The following is a 13,663-nucleotide window of genomic DNA, read 5'->3' on the forward strand; positions in this document are numbered from 1 at the left end:
CTGGGCGATTTGGATCTGAGATTGAATCTAGCCTCGGTAGCGTACTGAGAAGCTGTGAGATTGTCAGATGAGATGAGCCCTCCAGATAACGTCAATGCGGCACAATAGTGGCCCAGTAAGACGGTACGAGATGGATGGTAAATTTAGCTGCCACTAGGACAAAGCCATTTTCAGCTTTTTCACAAGCCAACTCAGCCAACATCATGTACTGTCAGCTTTTGTCCGTCATGTGCAATGGAAGATGCCGAAACCAGCCAGAGAGATGCTGCCTCATTACTGTATGTACATGCACATGTACTCCGGGCTCCATAATACTCAAACCAGTAAAGGTGAAGGCGAATAAACGCCCATCTGATTGATTGATTACTCAAACCACCACATACCCCATGACCATGACCATGACAAGAGGCGGCAACAAGTTTTTGGAGCAAGAAAAAGCGAAAAGCTGGGGAACCCCAAAAGGACCCCATCGGCATGTGAAAGGCGCTAAGGCGAATGCGGGTGGGCACTAGCAATTTTGGACGATTGGAGATGCCTCGGCCGACTTGGAGCTGGTCAGCGTTTGTGCCACCTGTTTGGGGGATTTGGAAGGGTCAATACATCCGAGGTCAGCCGGATTGATTATAATAATCCTCCGTCCACATCGTCACTGTCATTTCTTATCTTTTACTTCTTCTTCTTTTAGATCTTTCGTATCATCTCTTCCTCTCTCCTCCATCTATACGCCTATCTCATCCATCCATTCATCCTTTTTCTTCCCATCTTTTCACACATCTTCACAAAATGGGCGGTAAGTGATCCCATCACAAGACGATCAAATCAACACCCTTGATCCAGCTCAAGTTTTGGTTCCTAACGCTCTTTCTCTTCTGCAACAGCCGCCGACAGAATTTCCCAGATTGGAGGCCAGATCTCCGGCAACCCTACCGCCGGTGGTCGCGACAAGATCCTCGAGAAGCGCCCTGACGATGTACGCTCCAACCTTTACAATCCTCCCTTTTCTCTCCCTTCTCTATCGAGGTGATATCTACAAAATAACAAATACTCATCCGCATCTCCAAACTAGGTCGTCGTCACTGCCGCCTGCCGTACCGCCTTCACCAAGGGTGGCAAGGGTGGCTTCAAGGACACCCCCGCTGGCGACCTTCTCGCCGGTGTCCTAAAGGCCATCATCGACCGCTCCAAGATCAACCCCGCGCTCGTCGAGGACGTCGCCGTCGGCAACGTGCTTGCGCCGGGTGCCGGTGCCACTGAGTTCCGCGCCGCCGCTTTTGTCGCCGGCTTCACAGAGGAGACGGCGGTGCGTGCGGTCAACAGACAGTGCTCTTCTGGTCTGCAGGCTTGCGTCGATGTCGCGAACCAGATCCAGGCTGGCATGATCGATATCGGTATTGGTGCTGGTGTGGAGAGCATGACCCTAAACTATGGGTGAGTAGAGAGGATAACTCCAGTGCTAGTGGTAGCCGAAACTGACATTGAACAGTCCCAACGCCGTGTCCGAACTCTCCGAGGACTTCCTCAAGGTCAAGGAGGCTGCCAACTGCAAGGTCCCCATGGGCGTTCTCTCCGAGGCCATGGCCGTGGATCTCGGCATCACCCGTGACACCCAGGATGCTTTCGCCGCCGCCTCATACCAAAAGGCCATCAAGGCCCAGAAGGAAGGTCTCTTCAAAGATGAGATCGTCCCCCTCAAGGTCCGCGTCCAGGACCCCAAGACGGAGGAGTGGAAGGAGGTTGTCGTCGACCGCGATGACGGCGTTCGTGAGGGCATCACCGCCGAGTCCCTGGGCAAGATCCGCCCTGCCTTCGCCAAGAACGGCTCCATCCACGCCGGAAACGCCAGCCAGGTCTCCGACGGCGCCGCCGCCGTGCTGCTCATGCGCCGCTCCACCGCCGAGAAGCTCGGCCAGACGATCCTCGGCAAGTACGTCGCCGGCGCCGTCGTCGGTGTCGCGCCCCTGCTCATGGGTCAGGGTCCCTGGAAGGCCATCCCCAAGGCCCTGCAAAAGGCCGGCATCTCCAAGGACGACGTCGACATCTTCGAGATCAACGAGGCGTTTGCCAGCCAGTGCCTGTGGTGCGCCAACCAGCTGGGCATTCCCCACGAGAAGATCAACCCCAAGGGAGGTGCTATTGCCTTTGGCCACCCCCTGGGCTGCACTGGTGCTCGCCAGGTTTCGACGCTGCTGTATGAGCTTAAGAGAACAGGTAAGAAGGTTGGCAACACATCCATGTGCATTGGCACTGGTATGGGCATGAGCGCCGTTTGGGTTGCCGAGTAAAGTGGACGATAATGAAGAGGTGCGGGTATATATGGGATGAATGTGTACGAATAGAAAACGAGTCTCTTGGTTATGTTCTCGTAAAATGCAGAGAACAATCTAGCATAGAAATATTGAATACCTGATGTTAATTCAAACATTTAAAAAATAATCATATGTGGAGAGAATGTGACTTTTGCAGTCCATATCTCATAGAAACCTGAGTTCTAACAGTACATGCTTTTATTGCTCGAGTTTGGAAATCTTGAATGCTACTAAATGCCAGCACATCTACATCGCTCCGTACCATTTTTATTCAAAAACCCTCAATCTGCGTGCCAATGTTCTTCTGCTGGGCAACCTCAATCAGCTTTGTCCCAACTACCAGATCCATCAAGCCCACTCCCACGCTCTTGTAGACGACAGTGCCGTCTCGCAGCCAGCGCGACAGGGCATCGTCCTTTTGCTTCTCCTTGTCCTTGTCGGACAAATTGCTCGAGGTTTTCCGGAAGTGCTTCGAAAAGGGCGATTTGTGTCCCGAAGACGTTGTGCTTGAAGGGCTAGGCGGCAGATCGCTGTAGACTGTGCCCATAGATTGGGTTCTGTCTGAGAGGTCCAGCTCTGAGAAAGAGGAAGTCTGTGACATGACATCGGAGGCTTCGGACTCTGACTCGTCAACGGCCATTCGGTGAAGCATTACAAGCTCGCCAAGCCTTTAATCATCGCCGTTAGCTTGGCATGTGCAAACTGATAGGGGGTTTATCAGGAGGGAAGTGAGGGGTTAACATTACTCAACGAGTTGGGTGGGTGGGATCTTTGCATGGATAATCTCTCCGGCTTCCGTTAACGCTCCATCTAATGTGTCTACCACGATGACGCCGCCTTCATCGGCATGCTTGTGAAAATGCCTATGGCCCTTTTCACGGGGCTTCGTGACGAGTTGGAGAAGACCCTCAGGCAACTCCCTCATCTCGGGCGTGTAGCTTCCTACGGCGACAATGAGCCTGCCCTTTTTTCTACCCTCATGGCTTGTGAGAATGGAGGCTTCGAAAAGATCCTCCTGAGATGGAGTGCAGCAGTAAATGATGTCGGCAGCGCGAATGTACTCCTTTTGCAGGCGGTTGAACTCATGAAAGGTGGGCGTCAGGATGCTGAACTTTGCCGCGTCCCAGCCTTCGCGCACCTTGATCTCGTGCGGAATGATCGTAAATTTTTTAAGAATGCGGCCAGCGCTGTCCGAGAAGCGGTGATTAATGATGTTGACGTGCTTGACTGTGCTTCCCCTCATCATCAGGGCGAGCCGGACATGCCAGTATGCCTGCATGCCACTACCAAAGACGGTGATTGTCTTGACGTGGTTGCGGCGATAGACGAGACATAGCGAGGCCAATGCTGTGCGAAAAGCAGTGAGCGTACTGGCGTGAACAAGGCCAATGGGCTTCCCATCTGGTGAGAATAGGTTGACGACTCCTGTTGGACTGATTTTCTGGACATTGGGGTCCTTGGTTGCCTCGGCAGCAGTGAGAGACACCACTTTATACACCGTTAATATTCGTTGATTGAGTTGTAATGAGGCTTCAAGTTCATGTACCACATACCTTTACAGCCCATGCCAGAGGGACCGCATGATGGCATATACAGAGTCGTGGCCTGAGTATCGGGATGCAACGTCGAGACACGATGCGGCTGCTGGAATATGCCTAAGCCGTCGGTACCCAGGTCCGTTGAAAAGGCATGAAGTGCGTCGGCCAGAGTCTTTCTAAAATCCTCCAGCTCATCCAGACTCAGGGTTTCTAGGATATCCCTGACCTGGTCATCTGAGAGAACCGTCAAGGTCATGTTGGCAGTGAGGCTATTCTTGAAGCCGGTTGGTTGGAGGGGAATGTTTAGTTCAGGTGAAGGGCGCTGATAAGAAATAAAGTACCGATCGACACGGAGCCGCTAAAAGCCAATGGCTCAAGATGAGACGAAAGCAGAAGAGTACAATGTTGTGGATGCCAGACTTGGATGAAAAGATTAACGTCTGCTTGTACCTCTGCTGTGACAGCAAAGTTGCAGCAGTTCCGATACTGGTCACTCAATCGGCAGAGCTGATGACATGATGTAACCGCAGCCCTTGGCACCGGTCCGGCGTTGAGGAGGTTTTCGGTGGAGTCTGGACGGAGTGACTGTTTCTCCACACGTGTAAGAAGCAGCCCATCGTATTCGGCTTTTGCTTGTGAGAGGCAAACAATTCGCAATGACTTGCAACTTGTGCACGCAAGGTGGCATGGAATTTATTGAGTTTTAGGCCTATGCTCCAGGGTAGTGCAACATATGACGGGCAGCTACATGAATGTGCTAGTTGACGATCCTGCACTGGACAAGCAACGCTCAGGCACCGGATCAACGGGCCGCGTTCGCGTAGGCCATTGGATTGTGCACATACGAGAAAGTGGTTGTCACGGCGCAATCGCTAAACAGTTATTAACAGTCAACTCACTTTACAGAGTGCATATAGCCAAAAAAGTTTAACCTTTGTCCATCAACGTGCTAGACGTTTCGTGTCAAGCGCCGGGTGACATTTCCTTCGTATTGCGATAGAGCGGACAAACGGCTTCGCCGCAGCCTCTTGCCACGTACTGGCCTACGTCACAAAGGTTGCCCGTGATGCATCCATTGTATTAGAGCTGCCTAAGGGAGAGAGGGGATAGACAAAAGACTGGAAGATGGAAATTCTGCTGCCTAGAGAGGATTATGTATGAAAGATGGATAAACCAATACTGAAATAGAGAATCCATTATCAAGGCATTGATGGATATAAAGACATGGACCTCAAATGAAGTGTCGACACTGGATGTTTCATTGATATCTCGGAGCAACAGACTGGAATAGACTCAGGGTCGCTAAAAGCTTGTGCGAAAAACCCCTGTAGCCGCAATTGTTCCAGCAGCTGCGCCCCAGCCGTCTGGGTCCAATCGGCAGCCCGTCGCTGGCACGGAGTACATAAAGTTCAAAGGTTCCTTACTACGGAGTACATTGCCTCAAGTCGCGAATACAAAACACACAGTCCTCGTCGTCCCCTTTCCCGCCGAGCCCTGCGTCTCACCTGCAGGGCCACTCGTACCATCTACCTCGTGCCGCCCGTACCGACTCGCTCGTTCCTCTCCATTCCTTCGGCCGCTATACCGCAACGGGTACTGAATCAACCTGGCCAAAAGAGTCTCGTCGCCCTCGTCCCTTGGACAACGTCGACATTCCACCTTTTGTCCTCCTTGCCATCGACAACCGCAATCAGCAGATCACCCGAAATCGTGACTCAGGCCACATCGCGCAAGCTATTGTCCTCTGATCGCCGTCTCTGAACCGCCGCCTGACTTGCAGGGCCATTGCGCGCATCGCGAACAAACCGCCGCTTTATACACCGATTTCTTGGCTGCTGGTCAGCTTCGTCCATAATCCGCCAAAATGACGCTCAAGGAAGAGTTCCAAACCCGGAATTTCAGTATGTTGCCCTTGCGCACCACGGAGACAAGTTGAGGCTGGAACCGCATCAGTGCTAACCACAGTGACAGGTATCTACGGACAATGGTAAGCCTCGAATGCGCCCGCCGCGAGACGATTGCTTGGACGACCCTCTCTATATCCGATGTGGCATACCAGATGCCAGTTCGTTGGGGAAATATTTTTCTAACCAGATTTGATTTCACAGGCTCGGAATCCTGTCCATGATTCTCTGTTTCGCGACCGGGCTGTCCAACATCTTTACGCTCTTCTCTAAACATGCACTCCTGATTATCTTCTGCGCTCTCGCTCTGTAAGTCGTCTCCAAGGCTTGTTGAGACAATACAAATCAGCTAACCGATCCAGGGCCTCATCTCTCATCATCTTGTTTATCGAAGTGCCGCTGCTGCTCAGAATCTGCCCGACGTCCGCCAAGTTCGACGAACTCATCCGCAAGGTCAGCTCCAACTACATTCGAGCAGGCACCTACCTCACCATGGCCATTGTCCAATTTCTGAGCACCATTATCGTGAGCTCGAGCTTGATTGCTGCGGCAGTTTTCTTGCTGCTGACAGCCATCTGCTACGGCCTTGCTGGACTCAAGGGCCAGGCCTTTATTGGAAGCAAGACTCTTGGCGGCGCGGGTATTGCCCAAATGATTGTCTAAGACCCTTGCTACGCAATATATGCAGTGGGGAAGAAAAAAGGGGTGAGAAGAAGGGGAATACATTAACGACATGTTTTATCTCATCAAACGACGCATGATTCAGAATGAACTGGGCGAAGTGACGAGGCTTGGAACTTGGACAAAATTTTTTGGCAAGCGGGTAAAGGAGATGATTGTCTTTTTTTGCTTGTATTACTTCTGACCGCTTGCATGGGGTTGTTAGTAGGCCTTTGTAACCAAAGGAATTTCGGCGTCGGGAATGAGGCATCATGGCCTATGGTTTGATTTCGATATGTTGCCATTGCGCATTTCTTACATGGTTGTGCTTAGTGGAATAGAGTTTCTAAATGCTGTTACGGAGTTTCTTTTTACCTCGTGTGCGACTCATGGGCTCTAGTTGCTGTAGGTGAGGACTGTTTTTTATTGGAAATATGCCGAGATTTCAAGCTGCGAGACTTTGTATCTTCTAAGCGGCATCTTCTCTTGGTTGACATATGTTGACTAACATGTATTTAGTTAGCCATGATGTGTGAGGCATTGGAGTGAAGTGTCTGGTATTAGTCGGGGCTTTGAATTGACGTTGAATAGTCGTAATTAAAGAGAATAGGATTTCTTGTCTGTTTCTTTTACACAGCTGCATCTTATAAAATATGAATGATTGATGTCATTCTATTCTAAGATATACACCAATATAAGTTGACTGTCACCGCACTTAAACGAGCTTCAATGCGTGAATCGACCAATCTGCGGCGTTTTTTAGGTTCATATGGTATCTTGACAGCAAAACTTGTTATTCAACCAGGTACCTGTCAAGTCTATGATTAGACAGCCGATTACAGCATTTCAGAGAATTTTTCATGCTCCACTGAAGTTTGACGTATCCCAAGATCATCAGCCATGCGAATTGTGGCTCTGTAGCGACTGTGGCGTCTGACTGTGGTACTCGTACGAGCCCACTGATGAAGTACCGAGGAAACAAACCACCTGTTTTTGAATGCAGAATAAATACTGCCGGTACCTGTATTACTCGGCATTTTTACAAACAGAAACATGTAATACCTATAATAGATACAGGTATGGTGTGACGGCGCCACGTCGCATATTCTTCACAGGGGTAGTGAAATCATACAGCTGTTTGGCCACTTAGAGCTCCTCTCGCAGATGTCAGGGCATCATCGGAGCGCTGCAGGCTGAATCACCTGCAGCTCCAGGCTCAGCTAATGGGCTCTCGGCTCAATCCTTTCAGATGGACGGTAGGATCTGTAGCATTGATGTTCTAACGTCTAAGAGGTGCATATATGCAGAGTAACACACACACAGCACATGCCTCAGCCAATGGAGAAGCAGCCCAACAGAAGTGTCAATGAAGCACTTCGCGACTTTACTGGCGGTGAGCTGGTGATTGATGCTGCTTCGAGCTGATCCAGCCAGCTTTAGTCGGTCGTAGCGTATTAGTTTTACAGGTCAGCCGATTCGATTTGTGCCAGCTGCAGGGGATCCAGATTTGAGCGAGTGATCTCGGTGGTGGGGTTGCTGAGCTACTAGTGACGCAATCAAGGGATATGAGAGACGATTGCAACAATGAGTTCTGGGTGAAGCTGAGGAAGTAAAGAGCCCGCATACTGTGCATTTTACATTGAGAGATTGCTATCAAATCATTAATATGTAATAGATAGAATAGAGTACCTGCATGACGCTACAGTGTCTAGATAAAATCGCGCAGCGTCTGGTGGTAAACAAATGCTTGCGTTTGAACGAGTCACATCCGTCAACCAGCGCCCTGTCTCGTTTTCTTGCTTTTAACCTTGGCCCCAAAGCGTGGTGTGGCGTAGAGGGGTTGGTGGGATTACGGTGCGGCTGACGGTCACATTGCACTGTGATTCCTCACCGTCCAGGCGCTGGTCATACAGTGCGCATGCGGCACATGTGTGAGGCGCTATCGGTTGCCAGAATTAGCGCACAGGCCTCCCCAATGGCAGCACTGGCATAGATAAGCTGTTCGAGGCACCTTGCCCAGGGCAGCATCGCAGACTCTGATCACTCCCAATCTCATTGACATCTGTCTTTCGTGTTACTGCTTGAATTCGATACATTGCTATAGCTGTAGCCTTTCAAGACATTCTACAGCGATCATCCGAAACAAACTCAATTGGTACGTTGACCCCTGACAAGTGACTCCGAGGGCGGCGGGACACCTTGGTGGCTGCATGTCAAGCATGTATACAGACGACACAGTCTGTAGGGCATGACTGACTTGACCACGGCGTCGTTGCCCATCAATTGCCTGCATGCAATTAATTGGCATTGTGTGAGAGGCTGCTAGTCGCCGCGGCCCAAAGACTGCCATCAATGGGCTCGTTGGGTTTCGTTTCAGACCCCCTTTGTGTTGCAGCCTTAGTCCTGTGACATCCCACTTCTGCCTTGTCATGTAAAAAGGGTCAAGTCAAAGACACCAGCTGACGTTTTGTGGCTTCTCTTCTCCAGATCGAAACCGCATTTACTTATTTACATCGTCATCGCATAAAAAAAAAATACAACAATTGAACAATTCGCTTCGCATCTGCATCTGCATCTACATCTTTAAATGATTCGCACACTATGACGGCACCGACGATGCAGCAACCAGTCATCCCTCCTCGTCCGTCCAAAAGCCCGGCCAAGGACCTCTTGGCCGCCACTTCGACTCCTCTGGTCCCGCCGCGTCCGACCAACAAGCGCATTGACCGTTCAAAGTCCCCCAACCCCGATCGATTCGCCCAATCGCCCTTTACCGATGGCCTCATAAGCCCTCTTGCGGCTCAGTTCAGCCCGAGTGACCGCAGCGGCGAGGATGACCACCCCGACAGCGTGCCGATGCCCTCGGTTGGCGAAGAAGGCCTGGAATACAGCGTCATCACCGCCGAACTCAAGGGAGAGGGCACTGAGGACCCCGAGCAGACTCGTTCCGTCGCCCAGGACCTCAAGCTGCACGCACCCAAGCCGTCCCTGCCTGCCTCAAGTGCCAAAGAACGACTCCAGACTGTCACCCGTACCGATTCGGACAAGGCCGCCTCGTTTGGCATTGGAAAGCCCGGATACCTTGAGGGACGTTCGGCCTCCCGAAATGGCTTGAAGAAGAAGTCTAGCACAAGCTTCTCCACCACCAGCGAGCAGGATCATCAGCTTGATGATGAGCATGGCATCCCCGAAATCGGCCAGCGAGTCCCCATGAACCCGCACCTGGGAGACGTCCAAGCGCCATCACCTGCCCCAGGCTCAGACGGAAATGGCAAGAATCACAGTCGCAGGCACAGTTCCCGTGGCCTCCCTCCTGGAAGTTATGGAATGCACGGCCACGGTGTCGACTCGCAAGACGAACTTGATAAAGCCTATTATAAGAAGCATCCTGAACTGTTGCAGAGAGAACATCACACTCCCTTACACGACCGCCAGAATGACTTCGCCATGAGCAGCAATGACCTCAACAAGCTGGTCCGAGAGACAGCTAAGCGTAGATCTGGCATAGGTTGGTGTAGACTTACTTTGGTTGGCGACTGTGATGAATCCTGGTTAACAAATTTGTGCAGATTTCGATGAATATAGAGGAACCCCTAATGAGGAGGTTGCTTTTCAAGCTCACGAGGAGTATGCTAGCCGAATGGCCACTCCACGCCCCGTCTCCATTGTGTTGGATGGAAGTGTTCCGCTGGAGGACCCTGAAGCGTCCGAAGACAAACCTATCCATGTAGACGACCCCAAGCATCCGGAGCAATACTCTTATGGTGCCGAAAGCCCCGTTGAGACTCACGGCCACGATTTTGAGGCACCAATCCTCGCTGCGGACGAGATCGAAAAGGATGTTCGGCAACCCGCACAGGCTCCGGCTATTCGCCCGCACCTTGACCGCAATAGCAGCTCGTATGATGGCACAAGCCGCCCGACCAGTCGCCCAAGCAGTCGCCCGACGAGTATCTACAACGCTGTTTCCGGCCATGAGTTTGACTCCACTCCACTGGAAGATGTACGCGAGTACGAGCCTCTGTTCGATGATGAGGCCGCAAAGAAAGAGGAAGAGCAAAAGCGTGAGAGCAAGGACGGATCCAAAGCACGCCATTACTTCCCCAGCAAGGATGTTTGGGAGGATGCGCCCACCAGCGTTCATTACACCGCTGAAGTATCAACCCCTGACAATGTGAAGGAGGAGGAGGAGGAAGAGCAGGAAGACCCGCATCGAAGGAAGTCGTCGGCGCACAACGAAAATCGCCCCATGACTCCGGCACAGATGTTTGCCTTGCAACAAGAACAGCTCGCTGAGAAAGAGGCAAACGGGAAAAAGCACAACTTCTTGCCCATTCTGGAACACAAGCCGTCCTGGGTGGATCACCAGCCCCATTTGAAGACTGGAAAACCAAACCGGTTCCCGAGCAAAGATGTGTGGGAAGACACTCCAGAGAGTCTTCTGTATGAGGCCGAGGTTGAAGAAAAGCCAAAGGACGAGAAGAAGCCTGAAGTTCCCGCTCGACCCTCCAAGAAATTGACCGAATTGTTGTCACACAAGCCTTCTGTACCTGAACGGCCAAAGTCAAAACCACAAGCTGAGGCTGCTAGCGAAGATGCGGCCAAGCCGACAATACCTGTTCGGCCTGTGAAGAAGCTTTCGGGCGATTCAAAGGATGCGGCCGCCCCTAAGCCGAAGCCTCCTGTTCCATCTCGTCCTACTGGTGGCAAGATTGCCGCGCTTCAAGCTGGTTTCATGAGCGATCTGAATAAGCGTCTGCAGCTTGGACCTCAGCCCTCAAAGAAGGAAGAGGTGGAGAAGAGCCAACCTGAGGAGGAAAAGGAGAAAGTTCCGCTATCCGATGCTAGAAAGGGTCGGGCTAGAGGACCGCAGCGCCGTGCTCCAGCCCGGACCGCGGCTCCAGCTCCCGCCCCAGCTGCGGCGAAAGAAGCCACACCTGTCTCCCTCTCCGTTTCCCAGCCGCAGACAATTTGGAACATTGATCCCGAACACGGCCATGTTCATGTCGCCTCTGAAACTCTTGAGGCCCCTCTGAAGGAGACTTCGGAAACCGTGGTAGAATCAGAAAAGCTATCGCCACCTCCAACGGAAAGCGAGAAGCCTGCTGAACCAGAAGCGCCCAAAGCGGAAGAGGAGAAGCAGCTGGAGCCTGTTGTGCCACTAGTGGAAACTGAAGCCCTCAAGGAACCCGTTGAGCCCTCCGCTCCTGCAGAGCCTGCAGCATCTGAGACGGTACCGGCGCCAGAACCTGTGGCTGAACCCGAAGAAGTCGAGGACCTCGAAAGCGCTAAAGAGCCTGAAAAGGTAGAAGAGCCCGAAGAGATCAAGGAGCCCGAGACTGTAGAATCTGAGAAGCCGAAGTCAGAGGAAATCGCAAAGTCAGATGAGCCTGTGAAGGAAGAAACACTTGCGACGAACATGGCTGGCGAGAGCATCTTGGAGGCCAAGGTTGAGCAGAAGGACGACAAGATAGAGCCGGTTGAGGTGAACGATGAGGTAAAGTCTTAGAGCGGCTGTTGTGAGAGCGGCTGACACTGGATGTCTTGTGCACGATTGTATCGTTGAAAGGCTGGTTTCATTGATCTATCTGGTATTCTTGAAATTTCTTGAAATTTCTTCCATCGATACTTTTGGTGTATATATGTCATACACATTGGCATTCTTGAGGTCAAGCTGTATTTCTCTTCAGTTGGCTTTAATGCGACAATCATTCTTATCTCTCCTAATAGTGTAAATCAAGGCATAAATAGTACATCATTTGAGATTTATACTCCTAATAAAACAGATATATGGTACACGAGTGTTGAAATGTGAGCATGCCCAATAGACAACTCTCTACTTCCTGCTCCACGAACTCCTCTCCTGGTCAGTGCCTCCACGCTCCCTCTCTAGCAGACGGTCAAACTCCCGCTGCGCCTGAACCCTATCCCGGTTCTTTTCCTCGTCGGCCTTTGAAAAGGAATAGCCGTCTCGGGAGACTTGCGCGGTAGAGTCGGCTTCCGAACCCCAGCCGCCTCCGGACTGGGGCTTCTCCCACGTCTTTCGGTCTGGCTGAGAGGATGGCTGGTATTGTGCTTGCTGACGGATGCGGTCCCATGCTGAGCCGCTGCTGTTGCCTGAAGTATCTGAGCTATTTCTCGACGAGGGAGCGACGGGTGAAGCGTCGTCAAAGTCATCTGTTATTTGAGAGTCCCATGAATCGGATCGCTGTGGGGCCTGTGATGATGACGTAGGGGTACCATATGAGGCCCAAGAGGATTGTGTCGAAGTGCTCTGGGTTTGTTGTTCTGGCTCTCTGTATTGACTCGCGCTCTCTTGCTGTGCCGCTGATTCCCATGCATCGTTGATCTGCTCGCGATGGTCCGGATTGCCTCCAAGCAAAGTTGCGCCTTGCGACTTTCCGTCATGTAAGAGCGCTCGCAGCCTTGAATCGCGCTCCATCTCCGAACGCTGTCGCATAAAGTTTGCTCCTTGAAAGACTGGCTCTCCGAGAACCCACAGAGTTCCGTAGTAGGCGGCGAAGCGGGCGCTGTGCCACATGAACTTGAGGCCCGGGCTGCCGCCGATGGGGCTGAAGCGCTTGAACTCGGGCGTGAAGAAGGGGAACCGCCATATCCTGCGGCCTCGGTAGGTCATGTAAGCCGCAAACCCGGTCATGGCCCATTTCCAAGCCAGCAAGTTATGCACGCTTGATAGGAAATGCTCGGTGAGAGCCTGGATTTCCGAGTCCTCAAAGGGCCTGTTGTTCACTGCGGCTAATGAGACCACCGTTGACTCCGCTAGGGCCAGCGTCTGGGCCTTTCCGAAGCCACGGAACCGCGCATAGAAGGGAGCTTCGTAATTCTGGAAGAGGCGTTGGATTTGCTCGTGAATTTGAGGCTCGAATTGCTGGCGGTTCGTTATGGCTCGCTGGCGACGCTCTTCCATGGCTGCTCTGGCAGTCCGGATGTATTCAGATCGGCTCATGTTCTTGAAGTCGGGATTCCGGTTGCCGTCGCCGCCGCCATTGTTGCTCCCGCCTGAATCGTCCATGTTTTTTTCTTCTCTATCTTTGTGTCTTTTTATTTTTCAACAAGGTAAAAGGCAACATAAAATTGGAATTCAATGTTTCGTAGATGCAACCCCGCGAATGTAAGCTATCGAGCCACATATGAAGCCGGTTGAAGCACTGTGACGCAAGACATTGCAAGGGACCTGCAGCTTTATCGATAAGCACCCCCACGTGACCGTGTCATTAAGCTTCATGTTGGTAGC

The 13,663-nt window shown here is 51.8% G+C and overlaps 5 protein-coding genes across 5 annotated transcripts; 3 read left to right on the forward strand and 2 right to left on the reverse strand.

The window, feature by feature from the left end:
• Positions 1–440: 440 nt before the first annotated feature.
• Positions 441–2,433, forward strand: V8C40DRAFT_254586 (Thiolase, N-terminal domain-containing protein). Its single transcript, XM_083217853.1, has 4 exons — positions 441–790; positions 879–970; positions 1,067–1,428; positions 1,484–2,433. The coding sequence occupies exons 1-4, from the start codon at positions 784–786 to the stop codon at positions 2,280–2,282; spliced, it is 1,260 nt and encodes a 419-aa protein (XP_083069168.1). The 5' UTR covers positions 441–783; the 3' UTR covers positions 2,283–2,433.
• V8C40DRAFT_254588 (uncharacterized protein) lies at positions 2,304–4,376 on the reverse strand. Its single transcript, XM_083217854.1, has 3 exons — positions 3,860–4,376; positions 3,053–3,794; positions 2,304–2,974 (listed from the first exon to the last, which is right to left on the reverse strand). The coding sequence occupies exons 1-3, from the start codon at positions 4,098–4,100 to the stop codon at positions 2,578–2,580; spliced, it is 1,380 nt and encodes a 459-aa protein (XP_083069169.1). The 5' UTR covers positions 4,101–4,376; the 3' UTR covers positions 2,304–2,577.
• Positions 4,377–5,485: 1,109 nt separating this feature from the next.
• V8C40DRAFT_254590 (TVP18/Calcium channel flower) lies at positions 5,486–7,094 on the forward strand. Its single transcript, XM_083217855.1, has 5 exons — positions 5,486–5,745; positions 5,816–5,831; positions 5,953–6,057; positions 6,111–6,813; positions 6,928–7,094. Exons 1-4 carry the CDS (start codon positions 5,709–5,711, stop codon positions 6,409–6,411), a joined length of 459 nt encoding a protein of 152 aa, XP_083069170.1. The 5' UTR covers positions 5,486–5,708; the 3' UTR covers positions 6,412–6,813; positions 6,928–7,094.
• A 1,350-nt stretch (positions 7,095–8,444) lies between these two features.
• Positions 8,445–12,198, forward strand: V8C40DRAFT_254595 (altered inheritance of mitochondria protein 21). The gene is made up of 3 exons (XM_083217856.1): positions 8,445–8,563; positions 8,896–9,916; positions 9,978–12,198. The coding sequence occupies exons 2-3, from the start codon at positions 9,010–9,012 to the stop codon at positions 11,915–11,917; spliced, it is 2,847 nt and encodes a 948-aa protein (XP_083069171.1). The 5' UTR covers positions 8,445–8,563; positions 8,896–9,009; the 3' UTR covers positions 11,918–12,198.
• On the reverse strand, positions 12,083–13,532 carry V8C40DRAFT_254597 (uncharacterized protein). Its single transcript, XM_083217857.1, has one exon. It carries the CDS (start codon positions 13,439–13,441, stop codon positions 12,245–12,247), a length of 1,197 nt encoding a protein of 398 aa, XP_083069172.1. The 5' UTR covers positions 13,442–13,532; the 3' UTR covers positions 12,083–12,244.
• Between the last annotated feature and the right edge of the window lie 131 nt (positions 13,533–13,663).

This window comes from Trichoderma camerunense (genome assembly GCF_050948025.1).
Source record: "Trichoderma camerunense strain CBS 138272 chromosome Unknown V8C40scaffold_19, whole genome shotgun sequence".
In the NCBI taxonomy this organism is placed as follows: domain Eukaryota; kingdom Fungi; phylum Ascomycota; class Sordariomycetes; order Hypocreales; family Hypocreaceae; genus Trichoderma; species Trichoderma camerunense.